The sequence below is a fragment of the Eupeodes corollae genome, chromosome 1 (assembly GCF_945859685.1).
Source record: "Eupeodes corollae chromosome 1, idEupCoro1.1, whole genome shotgun sequence".
NCBI lineage: Eukaryota > Metazoa > Arthropoda > Insecta > Diptera > Syrphidae > Eupeodes > Eupeodes corollae.
Genome location: NC_079147.1, coordinates 118,749,099 through 118,763,992, shown reverse-complemented (window position 1 = coordinate 118,763,992; position 14,894 = coordinate 118,749,099). Strand labels below are relative to the sequence as shown.

Below are 14,894 nucleotides of genomic sequence, written 5' to 3'. Positions count from 1 at the left end.
AATATACCTAAACAACAACTCCTTAAATACTAATGCGATCAATTATTTCAATAATAGACTTTCTGCGAGAGCTTTGGGTGCAATTTTCAGAGCAAGGGTTGAAATATTGAACTTGAATTATATTCCGCATCGGTTAGATCTACCTCTCCTTCGCAATTATTGTAACAAAAATTAGCGTGACGATATTAACCATTTCATAGGTATTTGTCCGATACTACAAGAAATTCTAAGGCTTAAAAAAACTGAATACTGAAAGACATAAAATCATCTAGTTTTCAGTTTTTGATTAAAAACAAATAAGAGCAATAAATTCTGAAATAAAAACAGTGGTAATTAATCTTGAAGTATTGAAAAATTACACTTTAAGCCTTTTTTTGCACAAATTTTGACTTTAAAACTAGTTTTATCAAAAACTATGCATAGTTTTAACTTGATTTAAAAACATGCTAACAGACAAAAATGTCGGCTTTAAAAAAAGGTATAATACTTAATTGTAAGTATTACCGTTATTGGGGAGAGTACGATAACTTTGGCGCCGAGATATAATAACGGTTTTTGGTAGAGGGGCTTAATACAAGCATTTTTTACTATGGGAGGGGGGGGTCTATCTCCCCCCGTTTAGGCGGTAGGGGCAATTTAAAAAAACATGTACTTTAAATGGAAAAAAAATAATTAAAAAATAACGGTAATACTTACAATTAAGTATTATACCTTTTTTTAAAGCCAACACTTGTGTCTAGTAGCTTGTTTTTAAATCAAGTCAAAACTATGCATAGTTAGCGAAAAACACTGTTTTAAACTCAAAATTTGGTCAAAAAAAAGTTAAAAATATGGTTTAGAGTGTAATATTTCGAAACTTTTAGATTATCTACAATTTTTTTTTTAGAATACATTGCCCTTATTTATTTTTTAACGAAAACTGAAAACTAGATGTTTCTATGTCTTCTAGTTTTTGAGAAAATTGAAAATTACCAAAACAAAATATTTCAATTAAATTACTTTTTTTATATCCAGTTTATTTAGATGCATATGAAATTTTGCATGCACTCACCGAACCTTTCACCCTCTCCACCTTGCACCCACCCTAACTCGCACCCACCCCAAATCCTATAGTGAGCCGAAGCAGGGGGGTTGCAGGGGGGCAGCATGCCCCCCCTTAGGCATTAGAAATTTCGTATATACCTACATATGTGATTGTTGTTTTATTTTGGTTTTGGGGTTTTTAAAACTACTTTTTTTTTAGTTTTAGTTTTTTTGGTATTTACTTTCAGGATAATTGTTAAAGATTAGGTCATTTTGTGAGTAAAGTAAAGCAATTCATTTAGCATAACCCAGAATGCACCACGAGGAGGTAATGCAATATATTTTTATGCTCAAATATATTAAATGTTAAAGTTTTTGTCAAGTACCTAACGGTATATTTAGAAAAAAAGAGATTGAAATGGACATGACATATATGTACATATGTTTATGTATATAATATCAATTATTTTTTAATTCAGCTTATTTAAATGCAAAAAAAACTTTGAATGCACCTCATCTTGCACTCACCGAACCTTGCTCCCTCCTCACTTTGCACGCACTCCAACTTGCACCCACCCCAAATCCTATAGTGAGCCCCTTACGGATCCCACTGTTGCATACAACCAAACTTGCACCTACCATTGTTACTATCAAAATAAGATTTTTGAAGCAAAAAAAAAGAATTAAATTAAAATAGTAGTTGTGGTTATTTTCAATTTTCTCAAAAACTAAAAGACATAAAATCATCTAATTTTCAGTTTTCGATCAAAAATAAATAAGGGCAATGTATTCTAAAAAAAAAAATTGTAGATAATCTAAAAGTTTTGAAATATTACACTCTAAACCATATTTTTAACTTTTTTTTTTACCAAATTTTGAGTTTAAAACAGTGTTTTTCGCAAACTATGCATAGTTTTGACTTGATTTAAAAACAAGCTACTAGACACAAGTGTTGGCTTTAAAAAAAGGTATAATACTTAATTGTAAGTATTACCGTTATTTTTTAATTATTTTTTTTCCATTTAAAGTACATGTTTTTTTAAATTGCCCCTACCGCCTAAACGGGGGCAGATAGACCCCCCACCCTCCCATAGTAAAAAATGCTTGTATTAAGCCCCTCTACCAAAAACCGTTATTATATCTCGGCGCCAAAGTTATCGTACTCGTGCCCCGTTATTTTTTAATTATTTTTTTCCATTTAATGCACATATTTTTTTAAATTGCCCCTACCGCCTAAACGGGGAGAGATAGACTCCCCTATCATAGCAAAAAATGCTTGTATGAAGCCCTTCTACCAAAAACCGTAATTTTATCTTGTCGCCAAAGTTATCGTACTCGTGCCGCATATTCTGTTCTACACTTGTCATCGACCGCTGCTATAACCAATTTAATTTAATTTAAATAATTTAATTTAATTTAATTTAATTTAATTTAATTTATTTTAATTTAAATTAATTTAATTTAATTTAATTTAATTTAATTTAATTTAATTTAATTTAATTTAATTTAATTTAATTTAATTTAATTTATTTTAATTTAATTTAATTTGACTTAATTTAATTTAATTTAATTTAATTTAATTTAATTTGATTTAATTTAATTTAATTTAATTTAATTTAATTTAATTAAATTAAATTTAATTTAATTTAATTTAATTTAATTTAATTTAATTTAATTTAATTTAATTTAATTTAATTTAATTTAATTTAATTTAATTTAATTTAATTTAATTTAATTTAATTTAATTTAATTTAATTTAATTTAATTTAATTTAATTTAATTTAATTTAATTTAATTTAATTTAATTTAATTTAATTTTATTTTATTTAATTTAATTTAATTTTATTTAATTTAATTTAATTTAATTTAATTTAATTTAATTTAATTTAATTTAATTTAATTTAATTTAATTTAATTTAATTTAATTTTATTTAATTTAATTTAATTTAATTTAATTTAATTTAATTTAATTTAATTTAATTTAATTTAATTTAATTTAATTTAATTTAATTTAATTTAATTTAATTTAATTTAATTTAATTTAATTTAATTTAATTTAATTTAAATTAATTTAATTTAATTTAATTTAATTTAATTTAATTTATTTTACTTTAATTTAATTTTAATGAATTAACCAACTTCTTAGTCTCGATTCTCGATTACCTACCGTGTGATCACCAACGTAAGACATTTATTTTTAAAAAAAGCAACACCATGGAAAAGACCGCATATTGTAGTTGGTTGTATTGTAGGTATTATGTAGACCATATAAATGAAAGCACAGCCATAGTGACCTTCTTTAATTTTTCTCATGGTTTTCGTGAAGCTTATGACCCGTTTTGTACCCCACTGTACTACCTTTTGTTAGTGTCAATGACAACGTGTATAAATCTAGCCTGTTTCATGCCAAACAGCATTTTACATTAAAATCATTTTATCTTAAAGCTTCGAGTTGTTGATGGACTGCTTTTAGTTTAGTTTTGCCACTTCAATCGTGAATTAAGCGACATAGTTTCTTAGGCTAGTTAAAAGTTTAAACTTTGCGTGCTTTGGTCGTGGCGTTTTTCGTTGAACATTTTTTTAGGTTCATTTAATTTTGTTTGTGAATGTTATAGTTAAATTTTAATTAATTATGTCTAAAATAAATGCAATTGGTGTTATCTCTAAACAACTAAATGATTTGTTTACTACGTCAACTATTGTTCTTAGTGTAATGCTTATATTTTGTGTTATTTATTACAAAACAAAAAGAGCAAAAATTGTTAAGTTAATTGATAAAATTCCTGGCCCAGCTTCACTGCCTTTATTGGGTAATGCCGTTGAGATGAATGTTGACCACGATGGTAAGACAAATTTCGTATTAGTATTTTTAAACTTTAATTCTGTTTTTTTTTCTGTGTTGATTGTTAACATTCTTGTATTTAAATTTTGTATGTATGTCTAGTTACTAAAAAACTAATCGTAAATCAAGGTCACTTCAAAATTTATCTAACAATATGTGGGTTAAGATGTTCAAAATTATCCATATTCATTTTGAATATGTTTACAAAAGGTCTATGTTTGACCTTTTGGGAACATTAATGTTTTTGGAACTAATAATTCATTTATAAGCAAAATATTCGAACCAAAAACCGTATTATTGAAGGCTTTTACTTATGCTAAGAAAATGTTTATTTGGAATTAATAATAATAATAACAATAATAAAAATAATAAAAATAATAATAATAATAATAATAATAATAATAATAATAATAATAATAATAATAATAATAATAATAATAATAATAATAATAATAATAATAATAATAATAACAATAATAATAATAATAATAATAATAATAATAATAATAATAATAATAATAATAATAATAATAATAATAATAATAATAATAATAATAATAATAATAATAATAATAATAATAATAATAATAATAATAATAATAATAATAATAATAATAATAATAATAATAATAATAATAATAATAATAATAATAATAATAATAATAATAATAATAATAATAATAATAATAATAATAATAATAATAATAATAATAATAATAATAATAATAATAATAATAATAATAATAATAATAATAATAATAATAATAATAATAATAATAATAATAATAATAATAATAATAATAATAATAATAATAATAATAATAATAATAATAATAATAATAATAATAATAATAATAATAATAATAATAATAATAATAATAATAATAATAATAATAATAATAATAATAATAATAATAATAATAATAATAATAATAATAATAATAATAATAATAATAATAATAATAATAATAATAATAATAATAATAATAATAATAATAATAATAATAATAATAATAATAATAATAATAATAATAATAATAATAATAATAATAATAATAATAATAATAATAATAATAATAATACGGTGGACGTGGTGGCCCTTCACAATCGACTCTTCACCGTTTGGTGGCCAAATTTGAGAAGTCTAGTTCAGTAAGCAATCAGCCACCACCAGTATTTTTAAGGAACGCAAGATCGGGCGAGAACGTGTGCAGCAGAACGAAAAATCATGTTTAGTGACAAGGCGCATTTTCGGATGAATGGCTATGTTAAAAAGCAAAATAGCCGTGTATGGGACGACACCAACCCACGGGTTCACCAGGTCATAATGCATCCACAAAACGTTACCACACTTTTTTACTTGTGACATATTAGGAACTATATATATGCAAGATCTGCATTCGTGCAAAATTTCGAACTCGAGATTTTAATCAAACATGAAATTACGTAGGTAGAGAACTCAAAAAAGTGGGTCCCGCAATTCCGTCCGGTCGGTTTTGTCTCTCTGTCCACACTCCTACAGCCTAAACAATTGGATCGAATGAGTTCAAACTTGGAAGTTGAGGTTTTGAGCAGATTCGCGTTAGGCGTTTTTTTAATTTTTTTGTTAAGATCAAATCAAACAGTGACCCCCATACATTTGTTTTGGTCAAAAAACGAAAATTCGTTTTTGTTTTTAATTTTCTCTTAAATTTAATTTTTAACTTGGCTTCTTTTAATAAGAAAAACATATTTTTGTATTGCTCTGGAAAGGTACCGCTCATAGAACCGTTATTTTGCTTTTTAATTTTCTCAGCAACTTATGAACTGATTTCAATAATTTTTTTTCTGAATAAGCTCTTATATTGCCTTAACAATGTTTGATTATAAAAATGCAATTTTGTATTGTTTTAATTTTTAAAAAAATATTGAATTTTTATTTTTCAAAATTCTTTATCTCAAAAACGGGTCACCATTTTTTTACGAAATTCAAATGTAAAGCGTATATTTATAATCACTAAACAACTGCATACCAAAAATATTTCTTGAACAGGATTGAAAAATTTTATATAGAAAAAAATTAATTTAAAAAAAAACCGCTCTAATGATTTTCAAAAAAAAAATTGAAAAATCAAGGGTTTTTGATTTATAGAATAGCATTTAAAATTTTGAAGACAAACTTATTTTTCGGGTAAAATTTTTGAATGTTAAAATAGTTTTTTTTTAAATTATTTTAACTGTGCCTGAAAGAGCGCATTATTTTGAAATTTGTAATTACATTACTATCTTTTATCGAAATTAATGGCCCTATGTAGCGCCACTGTATCGGATTAACAAATATGATATGTTTAATCAAGAATCTACTTTCAAGAGTCTATCAAGAAGTATTGTCTTGGTACCTTTGTATACATGATTTTAAAATATTATTCTTTACGAATAAGGTTGTTTCACACATATTTTACTTGCCTTCGGCTATATAAAAGAATAAATACTTAGTACAAGTTTAAAAAACGGACCAGAAATAGTAGGTATATGTATTTTATAATAGAATCACTTTTTCAACGTATGTATACACATTATACCTGTATAGGTGTTACGTGCAACCTCTACAACTATTGCTTAACTGTCACTTGATAACTTAACCCAAAAACGCATAAGGGCCTGACTGTAAACAAAACATGAATAGCAATTTCTTGTACCTATTCGTAGGCTTGTTTCTTTTAAAATTTAACGAAAAAAATAAACTGAACGTAATAACTCCATGTTTGCGCTAAAAACTTGTAGGAAAAAAGGAATGTGATTGGATTGTTGTAAGTACCTTCTACCTCCAAATTACATTCCTTCATTATTATCATAAACATGGCTGAGTACGCCAATGAACTATTCTTCATTCGTTTTAGACACCTGCCTAACTACACAACCAATAGGCGATCGCTTTACAATTTAAACATACATGTTCTTCCTTTTTCTTATCTTTAAATAATTTACTTTCCATCCTGGTCTAACTAGTTGAATACACAAACAATTGTTTTCGTTAAGTATGTTTTCAAGTATTTTTCATTTCCGGGATTAGTTATCGTAGGATGAGTTGTGTCTTGGAATGAATCACAGGTTTTTTGACCAATCAAAAATGTTTGATAGTTGTCAGTCACTAGGCCTAGTTCTCAAACCGACTGGTGCGCCAAATAATTTATTTATTTTTAACTAAGCAATAAAAAAAATATAAATACTGTACCAAGTTAAAAAATAAAACAGATTAAGTTTGTAAGGGAAAGAAATTCTTATCAAATCTAGAATCGAATCCCCCAACCGAGGTAAGATCGATCCAAGACGAGTAAAATGCACATGATAATTTGAAACAGGTGATAATAGATATTGAATTGAATCAACCAGATTATAAAACGATGATACAGTAAGGGCTATACTTTCGCAAATATACGAATTTAAGGGAAAAATATTGGGTAAGACAAAAAGCTCTTCCGTAAAGCCTAGTACATACTTGTGAACCATCTCGTGAACCCATACAATTTTCAGTTTTTGGTTCACCCGTGAACTTGCTCGTGAAGCTGAGTGGAGAACAAAGTGGAGAGTTTTCGTTCACGGGCAATTCACGTGCAAAATGTACGGGAACTGTTGGTGAAGCTGAAGTCAAATGTTCACAACGTGTACTCACAAGTGTGTACCAGTGAGCAATGTCAAAAGTTCACTTTCTCCACTGGCGAACGTTCACTTCACGAGGAAGTATGTACTAGGCTTAACCAACGAAAATTAACTGTACAGACAATTTTGTTCATTACTGTATATCAGATCATCAAGCACTCACAACTGAAAGCAGCGAACAAAATAATTATTTGGTTTGTCAATTTATTTAAATAAAAATCGCCTTTCTTTCTCAACCTCGTATCTGCAAAATTTTAGTTTTTCGTTTTTTTCAGATAACGCATCGTTCCTGTGTACGTCATAAGTGTAAAAATCCCGTATCTGAATAGCAATCTCAAGTTAGCCGTATATGACAGTGCAAATTCCTCTTATCTTACTTCCTTTGTCCTTGTTTACTGCAAGAACCTCTAAACTCACATTTACGACGTTTTTAACAATACGTCATCATAACCCAAAATGAAAGATACGTGGTTGTTGCCCTTCATACATTGCATCAAGAGAGGCCAAAGATAGACGATTGTCAGATCTTCCAAAATTGTCAGATTTATCAGTGTAAAACAATTAGCTGATGAGATGATAATCTGACTTTGGTTTGGAAATGATATTCTCAACAATATTGTAAATAGAGAATGTTGTAAAATATTTAAAGCATATTTTCCACTAACAGATCTGACAACATTGTTAGATCTGGCAATCGTATGGACTTAGCTTTACTTTTGTCTCGTTTTCAAAAGAAGATTTAAACGGTCGTTTTTTTTAAATTCTTATCGTTTAGCCGTCAAACTTACCGTAATGAGAGTGTTTGTGCAAGCTTTATTGATTTTCTGTGAAATTCTTAAACCGAGTCGTGTTGTCAAAATCGCTGTAATAATATTGTGCTGGCCAATATGATTTTCTTTTACGTATTTTTATAAAACCTGTGTGTAAAAAATGTTTTTGAATACACTCTGTATGGGGGAATGGTCAGTTTTAAATTTGGTCAAGAGCACTAAAAATGAAATATCTATGACAAATAAAGCCCCAACGGTAAATGGGCTCAAATCCATTAATATTACCAAAACGGAGCACATCAAAACTTTTTTGAATGCAGTCCCTAAATTGCCATCACATTATTGCCCAAAAAGTACAAGTAAACAATACGTTGATGTAGATTTGCGACTAAAATAGAATTGTATAAGACTTTCGAAGTCTACATGAGTAAAGACAACATCTCTTGTGAAGAAAAAGCTTCATATAAATGCTTTTTGACAACAGTGCATGATATGAATCTTACCCTTTATAAACCTAAAAAGCACCAATGCGATTTATGCTATGCATTTAAAAATTTTAATTTTGAAACAGGAGAGTATCAAACGCACATTCAGGCAAAAGAAAGAGAACGGCAGGAAAAGGATTCAGACAAAGAAAGATGTTTAAAAGGTGAGGTACAGCTGTTTACTGTAGATTTGCAGGCTGTATAAAATATTCCCATGATGTCTGCTGGTGCGCAATATTTTAAGTTGACGCTGTGTATCAATTAACATTGTACAATGCGGGTGATGGTAGTGTATTTTGGTAGGTGTGGCACGAGGGGGAGGGTGGCGTTGATTCAAATGTTTTGCATCATGCATTATTGACTTTTTGGAAGGATTGGAAAATAAAACTTCACTATTAAACACAAAGCTAATATTTATCAGAAATATTTAGCAGTAGGACACACCTAGATGTCAAGTGATTCGGTCCATTCTACCATTGAAATTAAAAATAAAAACAAAGAGCTCTTCGTTCCTGCAGACTTTGTACGGATTATTAATCTAAACCACCAGGGAAAAAATCCAGCGATCCTTGTGTAGTTAATATCAGGGCAATCAATGGATGATCTTCAGAGCTTAAAGGAGCTTTTACCAAAAGATTTTCACTCCTTTTTTTGACAATCTGACTCATGAAGAATGAAGCTCCACTACATTTATTAAAATTTGTTATTTCCTAAAATTGTTCTTTTCTTTTGGTATAATAAATATAAAAAAGTTTATTGGTTCTTTTATTATTAGTTTTAACGCAACAACCTCATATCTGAAATGTATGTTAAAACGATTGTATTGGAGTACTTTATACTGTTACCTCGTAATGCAAAAACTTCTCTCACCTGGAGTGAGTTATTTAATGTACTATTGCATTACCTGAAAGCTATGCATGTTGTAAGTTTAAATGAAATGACATTCACACATTTTGCTTTCAAAATTATAAAACAAAATAATATATTTTTTCCTTCCTACTGTAATCCTGGTGAAATAGAGATACGAGGATGAGAAAGAAAGGCCACGATATTTTATATGGGGCTATCAACTCTTACAAGAGATAATTACTAAACACACACACAACCATGAAACAATCTACATTGTAATGATCGCTCACTGGTTATTTACAAGAGGAGATCGAGAAATTGAATCGAATCGAATTTAGATTTCGATCCAGGTATATGGTGGCACTGAATCGAGGAATCGAAATGATATTTGGGTTTTATTTGTGTGCGTACGGCTACGTGAATAACTTTCAAATAAATTTCAAATTTTTAAAAATAGTCTTAACACAAGGACTCGTGCCAAATTAAATTCAGCTTTAGAATAAACAAGAGGGAAAAAACACACAAGCAAAACCTCACACACCAATAACTCGATTCCCCGATTCAGGTTTACAAACAAATATTCGATTCGATTCACCTCTTTCTGTGGGATTGGATAAAGTAATCCTATGTCGATCCTATCCAGGTCTATACGGCGCTAAAACCTGATTCAATTCTTCTTGTAAACGCGATAATAATAGATTTAATTCTGTTCTACGAAACAGTATAAGTTAAGTATAGAAGACAACAAGACCATCCTCATTAGGTTATTATCACGGAACAAACAGCACGAAATAATGCTCAAAAATAAATACATCTTTCTTAACCTTATATTAAAATCGGTGTTTTTGCTATTTATTTTCGTTACATAAATCAAAATTGGCGCTTTCGATACAAGAAATATTAGTTCTCAGTGAAAAGGATCGCAGCATTTGATCTAAAAATATAAAATTGAACTAAAATCAAAATGATTTAAAGCGATTACGAATAATTTGAATTCGTGTTGTGAGTATGTGGGGAATACACGCACATATTTGTTTTGCTCTGAGCCTAGACTCTTATATTTACTTGTATAAAGTTCACTGTTAAAATCATAGTTTTAATTTTAATTAGTCTTTAAAATATAAGATAATAACTCTTTTGTAAATAAGTCAAGATAAAGTGCAATTTATGTGTGTTAAAGATTGAAAGAATTGATCAAAGAATTAAATGCTCTCTGTATATTTGCACCAAAAGTGCACCAACCTGCTGAAAAAAGACTTCGATTTGTTAAAAAAACTAAAAGAGTTTATATCTGCGTGAGATTTTTAAGTTTGGGAGAGAGATCGTTACATAGTGTACAAAGTCCAATCTCTTTAAGTACATCTCTTGATAATAATCCTCCACTATCCGACATCGGATCCTTTGCAACTGGCTCCAACCCCTCACCTGTCCTCCAATGCCAAAGCAATAATCTTTGAGACTGAACTGTACCGTTCTTTCTCTGATTCACTACCATCACGTCCCGCTACCCCTACCGATGTCATTGAACCACCTGTATCAGTAACACTGCCTCTTCTGTACAACGAAATTATTAAGCTTCAACAACTTAATTCTGAAGCTCTAAAAAAAAATTAAAATGTCACTCTCTCTTCTAGAGCTGATGTGCTGGAACAGAGGGTTAATGTATCAGAACAAATGCAATAGAAATGCTCCGTTGACATCGTTGGTTTGCCTAGGCCAATTGATATATTCTGGCCTAATTTCCTAATATCAATTTGGACAAAAAACGAGAAATTGTTTTGCATTTGGTCAATATTGTAGACATTTTATCACAACAGGAAAAAACAGCCCCTGACAGCCACCCGCGGGGGGGATTCGCGGGTGCGGCGCGGCTATGGCGTTGCGGACGCGGTTACGGCGCGTGGCTGCCACGCAAAAAACTACTAAAGTTTTCAATAATTTTTTTTATTTGTAACAATTTATTTAAAAAACTTGAAAAGAATAAAATATTTTTACTAAATATAAACTTGCAAAGTGTCTACTACGATTTCCCGGCAGCATGGACATTTGTAATTTTCGTTTGAATCTGCAACTGCTTGAGCTTGCAACTTTAAGTTGCACTCCGAGCATATTTTCATATGTCTGCACGGCAACAACACAACGTTGCATGTTTTTTTCACAACGTCAAGTGTCAATGATGAATTCGCGAAAGCAACTAAACAATAATTCTTACAATAGATGATAGAGACAAAGAATGTGTAGTAAAACTGTTTATTTATTACAACAATTTATACAAAATATAGTTTTCTGGCGTTTTTTCCTTAACATGAAAAGGAAAAAACGCCAGAAATTTTATTTCTGTTTTTTTTTTTTCAAATGTTTTTGTTTGCCTGTAAATGGAAAAAACGCCAGAAAATTTTTAGGAAAAAATGCATGAAATTACGAAATTTTGCCAGAAAAATTTGGGATTTTTTCCTAGGAAAAAAAGCCAGAATTTAGTATGAAAAATTTTATGGCGGTTTTCCAAAAAAAATTCTGGCGTAATTTCCGGGAGCCTTTGCCTAATGTAAGCAATACAAACGTTGAAGGAATTGGGGAAAATTTAAGTATTAACGATATCGAATCTTGTTACGTAAGGCCAAAGCTAGACAGTAAACCATCAGCCACTAATATTGAATGTATACAATTCGTTTCACTCGCTAAAAAACAAAAAATCATGAATTCCCAGAAAATCAATTTATCTTCAAAAAAATTATTTGGATCTGATCCCAGTAACAATCAAGGGAAAAATAAAAAGAAAAATACAAAAGGGAGCAATTACATACAGGACGGAATCTTCATCAATGACAGCCTAACAAAGTACACTCGTTCTTTATTAACAAATTTTAAGGATCTTAAAGTTAAGAATAAGTTTAAATATGTTTGGGTTCGTAACTCAACAGTGCTTGTACGAGTAAATGATGGAGATAAGGTATTATCAATCAGAAACTGTGTTGATTTTACATCTCTTTGCAATTCCTTAAATGGAGTCTTATTTATTAAATCCTTCACACTGTTTGATTGATAATACGCTATCGTCCTCTTATTTAAATGAATTTAACTGTCTTTGTGTAGATCATTCTATTTTTGATAAATGTATATGGCTTTTCGGTTATACATCAAAATATTCGTTGTCTAAGAAAAAATCTGATTTCCATTGATCACCTTCCGGATCTCATTTTTGTTTCGGCGATTTGAATTTATGACTTTTAAATAACTAACTTTACTATTCCAAATTACGTTTTGGTATACGCTGGTGGTATTGCGGTGTTCTATCGAAGTGATATGGTTTGCAAAGTAAAGAATATTAATTTGAAGATTGCGGATTGTTGGATTTAAGTAGTGTTTCAATTTTTTTGTCTAAATTTTGTTAATGTCAAAAAATATGGCACTTTTAGGTGATTTTAATATAGACATCTTATCTGAATAGAATGATGCTGAAAATTATATTTCAATCATGTCTTCGTTTGGATTTAGTTTTCTTGTTAATGAACCAACGCGAGTAACTCCAACTTTTAGTTCATGTTTAAACCATATCTTTATACTCTTGCATGGAAAAAACAAAATAGGTTTAAATCATCGGTGCATGATTTGAAATTAACTGATCATTTTCTGACTAATCTTCAACTCGATTATAAAATACAAAAGCAAAATAGTGTGTTTTTCTCTAAATTTAAAAATATGAATTATACTACATTGCGTTCGGCCTTAACTTTTGAATTTTGGGATGAAGTGCATGCTTCAAGTGACCCATCTATTTTTGAATAAGTTACAGGCATATATTTAAAATTGCAACGTAACTACTGCTAGAAAATCTAACAAATTTAAACGTCTTAAGCCTTGGATATCCTTTTTAAAAAAAATGAAAAAGAAAAACCATTTTCGAATATCTGTTTTAAAGCATCCTAACAATTCGAGACTTAAGAATTTTTATCACAAATTGTGCTGTGATTTGAAAAATGAAATACCTGAGTGCAGAAATTATTATTATGCTCATAAACTTGCTGAAAACGTTGGAAATATTAAAAAGGAATGAGGACTAGTGAATGAAATTTTGAATGAGATGTCGAATTCAAAATTTATAAAGACACAGAAATAATCGCAGACCCTGCTGATGTAGCTAATGTTTTCAATCAGCATTTTTCATCAATTTTAAATTGATGCCGTTCATAATGATAATGATATTTTCTAGGGAAATAGCTTCTGTTTTTATGACTTCTCTACCTTTGAAATTCAGAAATTGATTTTATCTCTTAAATCGTCAAACTCGGCTTCCTATGACATGATTTCCAGTTGTATCTTAAAAAATATTTCTTTTCACATTGCTGAAGTTCTTTGTTTTATATTTAATCTTTGTGCGAGAAAAGGTGTGTTTCCGGATTTCCTTAATACTGCTATAATAATACTTTTACATAAAAAAGGAGACTCTTTAGATTTAAATAACTATAGACCTATTTCTCTCCTTTCCGTTTTTTTAAGGTTCTGAAAAGGGAATGAAAAACAGAATCATGTCTTTTCTTTCTGAGTTTATTTTAGTGATAATCAGTTTGGTTTTCTTAAAGGTAAGTCAACAGAAGATGCCCTGTTAAAATTCTGTGGTGAAATTTATAACTCAATTAATGATTCCAAGGTAACGGCGGCTTTATTCATTGACATTACAAAGCCTTTGATACGGTTGACCATGAATTATTACTGAGAAAACTTTATTATGCTGGATTCGGAGGCTTTGTTTATGATTGGTTTTGTTCGTACCTAACAAATTGTGACCAAATGACAAAGGTAAAAGATATTCTAAGTTCAGTATCTTATGTCAAAATGGGTGTTCCCCAAGGTTCTGTTTTGGGTCCTAACCTGTTACTAATATTTGTTAACTACTTATTCTTACAGCCTTTTAATAATTACTTTGAAACTTTTGTTAGTATGAACCATGACTTGGATATTCTTCGCCACTGGTTTGGGTCACTTAAATTAGTTATAAGGAGCAAGACTAAATTCATACTCTTTATTTAAAAGCGAATTTTTCCCGAAAGTTTTTCCCTGACTAATCATGTACCTAACTGTTCTGGTGTTCAAGTCTGTTCCAGGTTTTCGATGTTGTGATGGTTGCTTTGATATTGAACTTGTTGATCACTTTAAATATTTGGGAGTTTTACTAGATAAGAAGCTTATTTGGGTTGAACATACGAACAATTTACAACTTTATCTTAATAAAGTTTTAAGACAGATCTACCACCTAAGTCTATATTGCCCTTATAATAATGAGAGAGC

The 14,894-nt window shown here is 29.1% G+C and overlaps 1 protein-coding gene across 1 annotated transcript in view; it reads left to right on the top strand.

The window, feature by feature from the left end:
- Window positions 1-3,479: 3,479 nt before the first annotated feature.
- Window positions 3,480-14,894, top strand: part of LOC129943368 (cytochrome P450 4c3) — a 52,760-nt gene continuing 41,345 nt past the window's right edge. Inside the window, exon 1 of the mRNA XM_056052756.1 lies at window positions 3,480-3,866. Within this exon, the coding sequence (XP_055908731.1) occupies window positions 3,656-3,866 (211 nt within the window). The 5' untranslated portion in view covers window positions 3,480-3,655. The remainder of the gene's footprint in view (window positions 3,867-14,894) is intronic.